General features: G+C 42.4%; 1 protein-coding gene and 1 non-coding gene across 2 annotated transcripts in view; one reads left to right on the top strand and one right to left on the bottom strand.

The window, feature by feature from the left end:
- The window catches only part of SLC3A1 (solute carrier family 3 member 1), a 31,180-nt gene extending 23,622 nt beyond the window's left edge, over positions 1–7,558 (bottom strand). The window contains exons 1-3 of the mRNA XM_037066510.1: positions 7,072–7,558; positions 1,597–1,776; positions 1,296–1,450 (exon numbers count right to left, since the gene is read on the bottom strand). Of these exons, the coding sequence (XP_036922405.1) occupies positions 1,296–1,450; positions 1,597–1,776; positions 7,072–7,501 (765 nt within the window). The 5' untranslated portion in view covers positions 7,502–7,558. The remainder of the gene's footprint in view (positions 1–1,295; positions 1,451–1,596; positions 1,777–7,071) is intronic.
- Positions 7,559–10,541: 2,983 nt separating this feature from the next.
- On the top strand, positions 10,542–10,651 carry LOC119001501 (U6 spliceosomal RNA). The gene has a single exon (XR_005069589.1). It is a non-coding gene; the product is annotated as a U6 spliceosomal RNA (small nuclear RNA).
- The last annotated feature ends 3,925 nt before the right edge of the window (positions 10,652–14,576 follow it).

The following is a 14,576-nucleotide window of genomic DNA, read 5'->3' as shown; positions in this document are numbered from 1 at the left end:
GTTAATGAATACAAGACACTTAGCACAGAGCCTGGCACATAGCAGGCATTTTGTAAATGTTTGCTATTACCAGGATCATTTGAACAAGTGGGTGGATTGGGGAAAACAAAAATTAAGGGGGTAAAGCTGCCAGGACTTGCCGATGACCTGGTCACCTGGCGGCATACTGGTGCCATTCGATGAACCTGGGACCCCGGAGGTGGTGGGGAGGAGATCACAAAGTCGGCTTTGACACGTGGCCATTCTGAGCACCCTTGCATCATCCGAAAGTTGATGCCCAGGAGCCTGCCTGTTTACATGTTTAGGGAGACGGTCAAGAAGAAAGAAGGAGGAACTAAGTGGGGAGAGAGGATCCAGAGTAAAAGGCTGCGCCGAGAGCAGGAGAGAACATCAGCCAGAGCCGGTGGAGGGACTGGCCTGGGACAGAAGTGGAGCTGCCAGGCAAAATACAAGACACCCAGTTAAAACTATGTATCAGATGAACAATGAATAATTATTTCTACAAGTATGGCCCATGCTATATTTTATACTAAAAATATGCATTGTTTATCTAAAGTTCAGATTTCATTGGGCTTCCTGGAATTTTATGTGCCAATCTATCTGGTCACCCCAGACAGCAGGCCATCACCTCTGTTTCAGAAGAAGCAAGTATGAAGAGGGTGGAAATGGGGACAGGGAGGTGTGTTCGCTTCTGTTCTCTCTCTGAAGTCGTTTCCTGCTGAGGGTGATGGTGATGAGCTAGGGAGAAGGTGGTTAGGAAGTCTGAAAAGGAAGGAGGGCATATCGATCTGCTGACCTTAGTAAAATTGCCAAGAAGACTGGATGACTCACTTTGGGTGGGGACAATGAGTGTGCACCATCTCCAGAGGCAAAGGTTCCGGGAAAGAACAGGCTGACAGTTGAGTTCATTTATGGCCAGGGTTCTGATGGAGGGTGGGGTGGGGGTGCCAAATGTCAGAAAGGTGAAGGGGCCGCAGAGTAGAAAGTCACTTATGAAGCTAGTGGGACATGGACTCCAAGTTGGACGAAGTGGGAAGCCAGGGAAGGAGGGAAGGAGAGGCTAACAACGAGTAGAGATTTAATTTGCTAGAACATATTAGCTCTACAATGAAATCAGAAATTCGAGTGACATTAGGAGGCTTGGGTGCCTTATTTTTATTTCTTTGGGAGACTTCCCCCTTCTCATAAACTCTACCCATTAACTTTCTTCCTTAAAAGAGCTTTATAAAATAGCCACTTTAATCCTTGAAGATCTGACCATTTTCACTTAGTGAATTGGGCAGGTTGGAACTTACCCAGTTGTTGGGTGGCGTGGTTATGCCATTCACGTGGGAACAGTTTTGCCAGATATAATAATCAGTGTATTTCCCTGTCCGGTTACGACTCAGTTGAAACCAAGCATGTTTATCACTGGTGTGGTTTGGTATGAAATCCATTATTAATTTTAAACCTAATGAGTGAAAATGTTTCAAGTGTTAGGAAAAGATTATGTCAGAATAACACATGACAGTGAAGGAAAAAATGCTGTAAGTAAGCATTTACAGAAATGCTCTTCTCAACCCCCGCCCTCTCCCATCCACCTTCCATTGGGTTTACCTTTCTCATGTATGGCTGCAAGCAGGTCCTCAAAGTCTTTCATTGTTCCAAAAATGGGGTCGATTTCTCGGAAATCTTCGATACCATATCGGAAATCTTTAAGGGACGATTTATAAAATGAAGTAATCCAAACAGTTTTTATATTTAAAGTTTTGATGTAGTCCAGTTTATCTTGAATACCTGAAGAAAAAGAATCAAGGCCACGAAAAATAAGTAAATAAAGTATCGGGGATTTTTTGGTTGAAGAATTAAAAATAAAAGGAATATGCCTCAAGTCAAAATACATGTAATAAGACAGAAACATTTGGAATTGCACTGAGTTTGAGAGAAAATTCAAATAGTTAGGTCTAGTTCTACAAACAATGTCAAATTAGCCTTCTGGCAATAACCTTCGACCTTTAATACAATTTCAACAACATAAAATCTGCCTGTGGCCTGTTGGTTTCTTACATTTAACACCGAGATGCAGTATTGTTACTTGATTCTGCACATGGTTTCTCAGTACCCAATCCAGACCAGCTGTCAGGCTAAATGCCAAAGTACAAAGAAGAAAACAAATGGCCACTTACAGTCACCTCATCTGAGCCGCACTGTCTCGCACAATAGCCACTTACAATGTGACTAAGTCTGAACTGAAATGTGCCATAAATGTAAAACACACTGGACTTTGGACACCCAATGTGAAAAGAAGGAATGTAAAATACCTACTTAATATTGTTATTGTGATCATACATTGAAATATTAAACAAAGTATACCGTTAAAATTAATTTCACTTGATTCTTTTTACTTTTCTAAAATGTAGCTCCTCGAAGGTTTACAGTTCTTTATGCAATGCTGTTTCCTCTGCCAATGCTGAGTCTAAGAATTTACACGGAAGAGAATTCTAGACTCAGCTGAGAGGAGATGCAGGCCTGAAGCTCTCTGTACTTGGAACCCTGTGGGGTAATTAGCAGGTAGTGTGTTCCTTGACTCCTAGTTCAGAGTCCTCAATAGACTCGGGAGCCTGTCGGGGTCATACAGCAGGCCAAAGGTCACGGAGGCAGAGCACACACAGTCACCTGCCTCCTGGCAGGAGGACTTTCCCCTATGACAGACAGCTTGTGTGTGTCCTCACTGTACCTCGGTCCCCACCCATGGGGGCTCTGAGACCTCACAGAGTGGCAACAGGCAACAAAAGGGTTTTGACTTCACAGGACAACAGTGCCATTTATCTCAAAAATGGGTACAGAGGAACGAGATGACAAAAATATACCGGGTAAAAGTGAAAAAGGGACCCCAGGCCTACACTCAGGGGACAGAAGGCAATCACCCAAACCAAACCGAAACCCCCAACGGCTTCTTCAGATGACAACGAAATTCCCTCAGCCTCAATGACAAATACCTAATGGTTACAGGAAGCAGCCAGTTCCTCCCCCCAAAATTTATTGGAAATGGCAAATGTAAGAGCTGATTAGAAACTGTTGTATTTCAATGAATTCGGGGTATACAGGTATGCCCCACTTTTCGAAAGTCATATTATGTCATTTTCCTTTCTCAAAGATGGAAGTTAATACCTGTTTTTGCTAACCAAAAGAACTCCCAAGAGGATTTCACTTTAAAGAATAAAGGGCCAGCTTTGGCAGGGTGGCTCGGTTGGTGACAGCGCCAGGGCTGTGGGTTGATCCCCAGTTGAGGGTGTGGGCGGAAGTAAACCAGTGAGCGCACATCTGAGTGGAGCAACGGATCAGTGTTGCTTCCTCCCTTCCTCTCTCCCTAAAGTCAATCAATAATTTTTTTTTTTTAAAGAACAAAGGCGAAAATAGCATGTGTAGCGTTTGCCTTGCTGCAGCCATTATAGCGGCGGTGGGACCCGCAGGCCACAGCAGAGAATGGCCCGCCACGCCCCTACCGGAGAAACCAGGCTCAGCACCTCAGCATCAGGCCCCAAAGCCTGGAACTGTGTCTGTGAGCTTCTGCGCTTTATTCAATTTATTTTGCGCATCCATTAGCAAGATGTGTCCTGCATATTTATCATATCTTTTCTGCTTGTATGATATATTAGTGTTACTCTAGGTTTTATGTGTTATTTGGTATGATCTGATAGGTTATTTGGAAGGTCTAGGGATGCTCAACAATTTTTTTCTGTATAAATCAATGGTAACTCCATATTCACTTTCTGCCATTTCAGCTTACGAAAGCTTTCCCAGGAAGGCTTCAGTTTCGCATAGCAGGGGAAACCTGACCCTGAGGGAGAACCTGGAAGTGGGGAAGGTATCTTTGGGCTGAGGGATTTTTTTTTTAGCTCCCTTTGTGGGGAGGAAAAAACCCCTCTTTTGCTAGAGCTGTTGGGTGTGGGAGAGGGGTTGGGGTGTGGAAGGGAAGTCACCCAGATCCACGACAAGGCAGTGTCAGAGGGCACCATAAACAAAGTCCAGAGCACCACAGGCGAGCTGTGGAGGGAGGGCACCCGCTAAGGAGGTAGGACTGAAGAAGTGCATGTGAGTGCAGGACACCGGCTTGACCTGCACCTCGAAGGACAGAGAACATTTCAATCAGCGAAGAGGCAGGAAGGTTTTTAAAAAGAGAGAAAATGACAGGAGCACGCAAAAGAAAAGCCTTTTATTCGTTATCAAGAAAAGTTAGAGATTTTGAATTTATCAGTACCATTTTAAAGTTAAATTAAGCCTATTCCTACCTCCCACACTCAATTAAACTAGCCATTCTGTTTTACTTTCTTTAAACCACTATCAAAATCACTACCAAAAATGACCTGGTCCATTTAGCTCTTATTGTTGCCCTTAACTAGGGCGACCATGTCAACAGATTTGCCCAGGAGAGCTCCAGTTTACACTTACTGTCTGGCATAATTTTACTCTTGAAAGTGTCCTGGTTTAAACAATAAATTATAAGGGCATTCTATATTTATACCACTAAGGGATTATTAGTGTAACTTTAAAAATATAATTGTTTATTTCTACTTTTTTACTAATACATGGATGTTGTTTTACATTTTCTTTACACTTTCTTCAAGTAATGACCAACTCACTGCTATGCCTTTTTTCCTTTCCTTCATTTCTCAGAATTTATACCTTAAAGGCTCAGCCTACACCTTTTAATGATATCACAACTTTTTTCCAGAAATATTATTTATACTTCATTCACTAATCAGAAACTCTCAGCCAGATTGCCCAACTAATCAATACATATACTGGAAATGCAGTTAAGCTGCCACTCTAGGATAATCAACTATAAAGTGCACAGAAGCAAGAAATTTTTCAGGAGGAAACCTGCTGCACGTAAGAAGTTAGAATTGATGAGCTTCCAGCCAAGATGGAGACATAGACAGATATGCTTCGCTTCCTCACACAACCAGAAGAAGGACAACAACCAACTTAAAAACAAAAACAACCACAACTTCCAGAAATCGAACTTTATGGAAGTCCAGCAACCAAGGAGTTAGAGAAAGTTTCATGCAGACTGGAAAGAGAGGCAGAGATGGGCAGCTGGGGCGGAGAGGACACATGGCAAGGTGGCGGCTGGCACCCCAAGCATTCCACATTCGTGTGTGGATAAGCCAGGAGGAAGAACTGGGGATCCAGACCGACCTCACAACCCAGGGTTCAGTGCAGGAAACTGAAACTTCAAAACCTCTGGCTGCAAAAATCTGTGGGAGTTACAGCAGTGGGGAAAACTCCCAATCTCATAGGAGAGCCCATTGGAAGGGCCTACAGGATCCCAAAACATACACAAACCCACCCACACAGGAATCAGCACCAAGGCAGCACCAGAAAGGCACAATCCCCTTGTGGGAAGTGAGGGAAGTGGCTGAAAATGGGTGAGAGCCAAGCAAGTGGCATTGTTACCTCTCTGACCTCTCCCCAACATACACCACCACAATACAGCAATGTGGGTTGCCCTGACCTGGCAAATACCTAAGGCTCCAACCCTTACAACATAACAGATGCACCGAGACAAAGAAATATGGGCCAAATGAAAGAAGAGATCAAAACTCCAGAGAAAGAACTAAGTGCTGAGGAGATAACCAACCTATCAGGTGCAGAATTCAAAACACTGGTAATCAGGATGCTCACAGAAATGGTTGAGTATGGTTGCAAATTAGAGGAAGAAGTGAAGGCTATGCAAAGTGAAATAAAGAAAAATAAACAGGGAGCCAACAGTCAAGAGAAGGAAACTGGGACTCAAATCAAAGATTTGGAACGGAAGAGAGAAATAAACATTTGACTGAAACAGAATGAAGAAACAAGAATGCGGAAACATGAGGAGAGGCCTAGGAACTGCTGGGACGACTTTAAACATTCCAACATCCAATCATAGGGGTACCGGAAGGAGAAGAGGAAGAACAAGAAATTGAAAACTTATTTGAAAAAATAATGAAGAAAACTTCTCCAATCTGGTGAAGGAAATAGACATGCAAATCCAGGAAGCTCATAGAGTCCCAAAGAAGTTGGACCCAAAGAGGAACATACCAATACACATCACCATAAAGTTACCCAAGATTAAAGGTAAAAAAAGAATCTTAAAAGAAGCAAGAGAAAAGGTGACAGTGACCTACAAAAGAGTGTCCATAGGGCTATCAGCTGATATCTCAAAACAAATCTTGCAGGCAAGAAGGGGCTGGAAAGAAGTCATGAAAAGCAAGGACTTACAACCTAGACTCTTCTCTCCAGCAAAATTATCTTTTGGAAGGGAAGGACAGATAAAGTGCTTCCCAGAAAAGATCAAGTTAAAGGAGTTCATCATCACCAAGCCCTTATTATATGAAATGTTAATGGGACTTATCTAAGAAAAAGAAGAAGATCAAAACTATGAACAATAAAATGACAACAAACTTACAACTATCAACAACTGAACCTAAGAAAAAACAACAACAACAACAACAACAAAAACTAAGCAAACAATTGGAAGAGGATCAGAATCACAGAAATGGAGATCACATGGAGTGTTATCAGTGAGGAGGGGTCGGAGGGAGAGAGGGGATTAATGTACAGGGAATAAGAAGCTTAACTGGTAGATACAAAGAAGACAAGGTGGGGTGTTGAGAATAGTATAGGATATGGAGAAGCCAAAGAACTTATACGTACAACCCATGAACATGAACTAAGGGGGAGAATGCTGGAAGGAGGGTGGGGCAGGGCGGAGGGGGAGAAAGGTGAGAAAAAAAGTAGGACAACTCTAAGAGCATAATCAATAAAATATACTTTAAAAAAGAAGTTAGAGTTGATGATCAACGAAGCATATGAGAAGTGAATTAAACAACTCTTTGGGGGCTTCAAGGCCTCCAAGTATTCTTTCATTACACGGGAAGGATTTCTGGGTTCTGCTGGATGGTTTTTAAAAAGACCATAAACAAGGTGTGACCAATCATACTGGAAGATGCTTACTGTACAACCCAAGATATAATTCGGTTTCAAGGACAGAGAAAGCCACACACCCACTTCATCTTGCCCCCCCCCAGTTGTCTGTCCCCCAGGCACCTTTTAGATCTCCATTGCCGTCCTTGTTGCTGTCCTTGAAAGATCGTGGGTAGATCTGGTACATGGGTCCTGCCTGCCACCAGTCGAGGCATTTTGGAGAGATGGCGATGATGGCTATGGTGGCCGCAGTGAGCGTGAGCACGGAAGCCACGGTGAGCCAGAAGAGGACCTCTCGCGGCACCCGGTATCGGGCCTGGCGAGAGAAGTGAAACAGCACCTCCTTGGGCATCCCTGCGTAGGGCTGGATATTCGTAAAGTCGGGCTCCTCAGGGACAACGAGGCCCATGATGCTGTGCTGTGGGCTGTTGGCTGGGCTGCCTGGATCCAGGTCCTTTTCCAGAATGTCTTCATTTTGGACAAACCCATTGTTTGTGTGGCAGCCCTCCATCCTCATTTCAGTGGAGTCTCTCTTGCTTTTCTTCTCAGCCATGTCTCAGTGTCTTATCCCTGGGACGCACCTGCCTGCAGTAACAAGGGTGGAGAAGTGGATTGCTGAAATGCTTAGTAATGTTAATGAGCTTTGTGTGGTTTATAAATAAACCTGGCTGGACAAAGTCCAGCCAGGGAAGAAAGGGTAAAGGTCAAGGGGGTTTTAAAAATTTCTGTTTATACCTGTGAGGCTGATGTAGCTACCATCACAACACTGAGAGGCTCAGACCTGGCCTGGGACAGGGCATGGGGAGGGGTGGAAGGAGGACGGGAGGAAGTAGTAGGGCTCCATTGCAATTTAAGATGTTACTTGACTGAGTACATCAGTGTCCATAGCATCACTATTCATAATAATCAAATGGTAGAAAAAGTCAAGTGTCCATCAGTGAATAAATAAATAAAGTATCACGTAAGCACACAATGCACCATCAATCAGCCTTAAAAACGAAGGAATTCTGACACATACAACAACATAAATGAAACTTGAAAGTAGTCCTGGCTGGTGTGGCTCAGCAGATTGAGTGCTGGCCTGAGAACCAAAAGGTCACTGGTTCGATTCCTACTCAGAGCACCTCCCTGGGTTGCAGGCTGGGTCCCCAGTAGGGGATGAGCAAGAGGCGACCACACATTGATGTTTCTCTCCCACTCTTTCTCTCTCCCTTCCCCTCTCTCTGAAAATACATAAATTACATATTTTTAAAACATGAACCAAAAAGGCCCGCACCAAGACACATCATAATCAAAATGCCAAAAAATAAAGACAAAGAGAAATCTTTAAAACAGCAAGAGAAAAGTTATTAGTTACTTGCAAAGGACCTTCCATAAGGCTGTCAGTTGATTTCTCAACAAAAACATTTCAGGTCAGAAGGGATTGGCAGGAAATATTCCCCAGCCCTAGCTGAGTAGCTTAGGTGGTTAGAGCACTGTCCTAATATACCATCTGTGGGTTCAATCCCCCAGTCAGGGCACATACAAGAATCAACCAATGAATGCATAAGTAAGTGTACAAGAAATTGATGCTTCTCTCTTTCTCCCTTCCTCTAACTTTTTAAAATAACTCAAAGTTCACTCAAAATTAAAGAAATAGAAACAAAGTTAAAAAGTGATAGTCATTTTGTTCTTTTAACTTTGGGGGGGTCTTTTTTTTACTTTTTATTCAATTCATTAGGGTGCCATTGATTAATAAAATTATATAGGTTTCAGTTATACAATTCTACAATACATCACCTGTATATTGTATTGTGTGTTCATCACCCCAAGTCTCTTTAAACTTTTTTGGATTTTTCTCATTTTTCTATAATAATTATGTATTATTCTTCCATTGGAAAAAAATTGAGTTAGGAAACCCTGACTTGGGAATCTACCAAGAACTTCCAGGAAGGTAGTTGAGTCCAGTATAAGGTGACCCCTCCTAGACACAGTCCCCCCAAATTCAAAAATACCCCATAGTCCTATTTCAACTAAAGAAGAAAAGAGCAAACTTCAAAGAGCAGACAGATGGATTCACTGAGCAAGTATTGAAGTGCTGGAGGGAACGGGAAGTTGCCAGAACTTTGAGAAGATACCGCAGTGCTAAGAATCCCAAGCAAGTACTTTCTTTGGAGATTTCAAAGTAGTATTGATTGTGGGCAGCCCAACACACTGCTGCTAAGACTGTAAACTCGAATGGGTTACAAGGACACTGAGGAAGCTTAAAAACTAAGTTGGATCAATGGAGCAAAAAAATCAGAGATAATAAAGGTAAACGCCCATTAAATTAAATCCCAAGCAGGTTGCACGACCACGATAATAAAGCAAAGAAGAATGAAATACCTGGGAAACAAATGACAAGGCAATGGGGAATACCACAGGACCTAGAAACACCCTGCAATTAAACGAACCTGGAGAAAATCCTGCAAATAAGCAAACACACAAAGCAGCAATCAATGGGAAAACATAATCAATTTTAAAGCCATCGCATCATAAAGACTTCCCTCTCATCAGCAAACCCACCAAAGTGGCACACAACCTCTCCTATGTATAAAGTTAAAGTAGAAAGAAGATTTCCCATATTACATTTATCTATTTACAGCCTCTGTGAACTCAGGGTGGGATATGCTGCCCAGTCATCTTTAAGTTCCCAGCATCAGGCTCAGTGCCCGATGCGGCGTTAAGTGAATAGGAGGAGGAGAAGGTAGAGGAGTGGATGGTGTGAGGAGGGGGGAGGAGAAGAGGAGAGGAGGAAAGTGGGACGTGCATGCTGCCCCCAAATATAGATTTTTATCACTTAGCCAAATGTTCTTACCTTGGTATAATTTAGTGAGTGAAATTAGTAAGTCAGAGGAAGATTCCAGCCTGCCTTCTTCGTTTGCTCTCTGACTGATCTTAAGTGAACTTGGCCCCTTCATTCAGCCTGTTATCTCAACTATAAAATTTAAAAACATTATATAATGTTTTTTAAAAACAGTTCCAATGAAAAGGAAACACAAACATTGATTTATCCCAGCTAAAGAAGGAAGTTCATCTTATTCAACCATTGAAATCAAGGGAGAATATTTAAACACGTTTTTGCTGAAGGTTAAACTATTTTTAAGCATTTTTAGAAAATATTTTTAAATTTATTTTTAGAGATGAGGGAAGAGAAGGAATAAGAGAGGGAGAGAAACATTAATGTGAAGGAGAAATATCAATCAGTTGCCTCCCGTATGCACCCCAACTGGAGACTCGGCCCACAACCCAGGCATGGGATGAGGAGTAAATATTGAGGTAAATATTGAGGCATGTGCTTTGACTGGAAATCCATCTGGTGGCCTTTCACTTTGCAGGATGATGCCCAACCAACAGACCCACACTGGTCAGGGCTCTTTTAAAATAGTTTTACAGCCAAATACAATAAAAATAGCAAAGGAAATCTTGATGGAACATGCAAATGTGACAAATAGCACAAAACCTTATTATTCCCTCACATAAAATGAATGCCAACATATATAATCAATAGCTAAATCACATTCAATAAGAGATTAAAAGAGACTGTAACCTGTGCATTAGAAATTAACACTGCAGTGCTGGCTTCAGCAGCACCTACACTGAGACTGGAGTGATACAGAGAAGGTTAGCATGGCCCTGGTGCAAGGGCGACAGGAAAAGCATTCAAAAAAAAAAAAAAGAAATTAACATTGCATGAAAGTATTTTTTCTTGATGGAATTGAAGAAATCCAAATTAAAACATCACTAAGGTACATGATAAATTAATTGATGACAGCCCAATTAATGGGATCCCTGGAACTACGCCTTTGTCCAATAATTTTTTAGCCCCTTAACAGAGTCAGGCTTGCCATGTGGCTCGCTTTGGCCAATGGAACAATAACAAACTTGACAAAAAAAGAGACTTCAAAAACTGCTCTGTGCATTTCTGTTCCCCGTTTGGACCCCAGCCATGACCGTGAGATTATGCCCAGTCTAGCCTGATGCAGGGAAGGGGAGAACGTTGTGGGAGATGTGGAGAGAAGTGTGGAACCGGACCTTCCAGGGCCTTTCAGACCAGCCATCCCGGGGCAGCCAGCCAAGTGGCCACAGATGCGTGAGCAAGCAGGATCCAGGGAGCTCAGCCCATGTCAGCCAAAGTGCCCCATACAATACACCCACTCATTCAAAACAAAGTTAAAAAGTGATCATGACTTTGTTCTTTTAACTTTTTAAACTTTTTTATTCTTTATTCAATTAATTAGGGTGCCATTGATTTTTTTAAGTCTATAATTTGAGAAGTTTCTACATTTTGTGTGCACCCATGAAACCATCTCCACAACCAAAACACTGAACCTGTCCATCACCTGCAAGCATTCCCCCCGACCCCTTTGTCAGCCCCCCTCCTTTCCCAGGAATGCCCCCAACCTTTACTGGGCACTGTCTTAGCAAGGCCTGACTCCCAGCCAGAAGACAGTCAGCATGAATTTGCGCAGAGTGGGCGGGTCTCTGAGCCTACAGGCGTTCTGCGCTAAGGAAATTCCTTTACCCACATCTAGGCAGGTACCTAAAGCCATTGTGAATGTGTCCCTTTAAAATAAAACCACTTACAAGATGTCACCCGTTAGTCCGTTCATCTTCTCATCACAGCTCTGGAGCTCTCCATGGCTCCTCCCGGAGAACAAGTCCAAATACCTTCCCCCAGAAGCCTAAGCTGCAAGCTGCGCCCACACTGCATTTCTCACCCTACTCCTGTTGTATTAGCTCCAAATGGGGCCCTCTGAGCCAGTCAGCCACTGATGTCCACCTTCCCCTCATCGCGGACTCTGCACGTGTGCTCCTGGCTCCTTCCCAGGCCCTGCCAACCTCATTCCAGTGGCACTGGTCTAGCCCTCCCACAGCTCCTGTCTGTGTTATTCACGCACATATTCATCCTTATAACGGTGGTTATTTAAAAATATGATTTTATTTGGTCTTCCCACCTGAGGCAACTGAGAGTTGTACCTAACACCCCAATAATAGAGCTCTGCCCATTGTCAATGTTCAGAACGTTGTCAGGGAAAGGACCTCGGAGAGCATCTCCAATAAATAAAATGTAATTAAACTCAAAATGTTTAAAATAGCACATACCAACACCCGCCAGTGCTAACAGACTCCTCTTGTGAAGGCCGATCAGCTCCCTCCCAGGCGAAGAGCTGCACGTAGCGAGGCCTATGTCATAGACAAAAGTTGTTATTGTTGATGTTGTATCTACAACAATAATAACTACTACTAAGTATTAAGCATTAGGGCAATAGGGCCTACTACCCATTGCATTTACATGACTAGAGGAAACTTTCCAAATTATTCTTCACAAAACATGAATGATCTGCCCAGAAGTAATTTCTCTATCCCAAGGGGCAGCTAGAAACTTCCCTCACTAAAGAAATACTAGTTCTCTTTGTTAGTAAATGCTGACTAGAAGATTCGAGAGGCAGCAGAGCGTGATAGTATCGACCAGCAGAACCCCTTTGTTTCTATTTCCTCTATTTCCACTTTAAAAACGATATTTGCTTAATTTGAATGAAAAACCACACGGGCAAGAACTCTTCTAAGATCCATTTCATGATAGTACCTTTACCTGAATCAGAGTTCGTCTTTTGGAAGACCTTAAACTACTAAGCCTGCTTTAAGTTGGGGGAAATTATCCAAGTGTAGGGAGCATGGCTAATCACACAACTTCTAATCATAGATGTTAGTTGTATCCTATCTACCTCTTACAACTAAGAATGTAAAATTGTGGAACTAAATCTTCAACAGGACTGAATTTGCTTCATTGGAATTTTCTAACTAGAATAGTGGTCATCTTTGGTTATTTGGTAAATATAAAAATATATACTCTTACAGAAGGGAAAACAAAGTAAAATCTATTCTCTGAATTTTACATTTGAAACTAAAGTATACTTTATCAAGCAAAGCCATAATCAACCATATAAAATATTTTGCAAGCTATCTTTGGATTAATACCTTAATATTTCTAGAAGTTAGAGATTTCTGTACATGGGTTAATCATACCAAGTCCCAGAACAGGCATACCCTGACTTTCAGCTACGGAGCTTTCTGATAAAGACTTTACTATTGCGAGGGAGAAAAATAATGTTTCCTCTGCCCTCAATGGTAAGTTCTTGACTAAGACCTTCTGTAACAAAAGACAGATTAACAAGAGAGAAGCAAACAAATTTATTTAAGATTTTATTTATTTTTATTTTTAGGCAGAAGGGAAGGGAGGGAGAAAGAGAGACAGAAACATCAATGTGTGGTTGCCTCTCACTTAGCCCCCACTGGGGACCTGGCCTGCAACCCAGGCATGTACCCTGATTGGGAATCGAACTGGTGACCCTTTGGTTCACAGCCCATGCTCAATCCACTGAGCCAGAGCCAAATTTATTTAATACAAATTTTATGTGACATGAGAGTCTTCAAAAGGAAATGAAGACCTGAAGAAACATTTAATCTTGATTGTTTTGTAAAATATTTGTTTGTTTGTTTGTTTGTTTGTTTAGAGAAAGGGGAAGGGAGGGAGAAAGTGAGAGAGAGAAACACTGATGTGAGAGAGGAACAACCTGCAACCCAGACCCTGACCAGAAACAAAACCAGACACCTTTTGCTCTGCAAGATGAAGCCCAGCCTACTGAGCCAACCCGACAGGTTAATGCTGAATGGTTTTGTGTTCGGTTTGATGAAGAGAGGAAGTTTGTGCAAAGGTATATTAGGACAGAAGGTATGAGGTAAGTATAGTAAACTGGAAAAAACTTAGCAAAGCTAATAAAATTCATTCGGGTGTCTTTGGCCATAAGGGTGCTCCTCTCTCCCTGATATAGGGAGGGTACAAACCTCTCACAAAAGGGTCCTGCGACCTGCTTCAGGGGAAGGTCAGAACCTTCTTCCCACACCTGTCTTTTCTCAGGTCTCAGATTCCTCGGCTTGAAATAGTCAATACACCAAGGTGCCATATTTGGGGGTGGTACGTCCTGCGCCTCATTGTTTTATTAGTTCTTTTCATGGAAGTACCTTTCTTATTTAACTATACAGACCCTTTGTCAGAACAGGTAGCAGGTTTGTTCTGAGGTGTGTGTACAGCAACAGCCAGGATCAGCACATTTTTCTCTGGGTCAAATCCAGCCCAAGACGTGTTCTTGTAAATAAAGTTTTATTGGAACGCAGACACTTTCATTTGTGTCAGTGTTATCTGTGGCTGCTTTGCACAACAGAAGAGTTGAGAGACACAGACCATATGGCCCTCAGAGCCTAAAATATTTACTCTCTGACCTTTCACAGAGTTTGCTGACCTTTGATCTACAGAATAAAGAGCAATAAATAAATATATTAAAGAATTATTACCCAAAACTGTATCACTCCCAAAGCCTCAAAGGTGGTCACCCTAGGCCAAGATACTTTTGAACCAGAAAGCCGTCACGTTCCCTTAAAGCCAGTCTACCTTAAAAGGTAGAATTCCACTTTTCTAGGCTTGAGGAGACATCACAGTGAAAGTTGTAACTGGAGTGGTAGGTAGAGTTGTAACCCTCCACTCATAGGTAGAGAATGAAGGGTTTTGGTTTTGCCAGTGATGTACCCATGAGGATGCCACATGAAAG

This window comes from Sturnira hondurensis, unplaced genomic scaffold, assembly GCF_014824575.4.
Source record: "Sturnira hondurensis isolate 20B ecotype Veracruz unplaced genomic scaffold, ASM1482457v3 Scaffold0016663, whole genome shotgun sequence".
NCBI classification, from domain to species: Eukaryota; Metazoa; Chordata; class Mammalia; order Chiroptera; family Phyllostomidae; genus Sturnira; species Sturnira hondurensis.
Note: the sequence above shows the minus strand (reverse complement) of the source record. Positions and strands in the feature narration are given on the sequence as shown.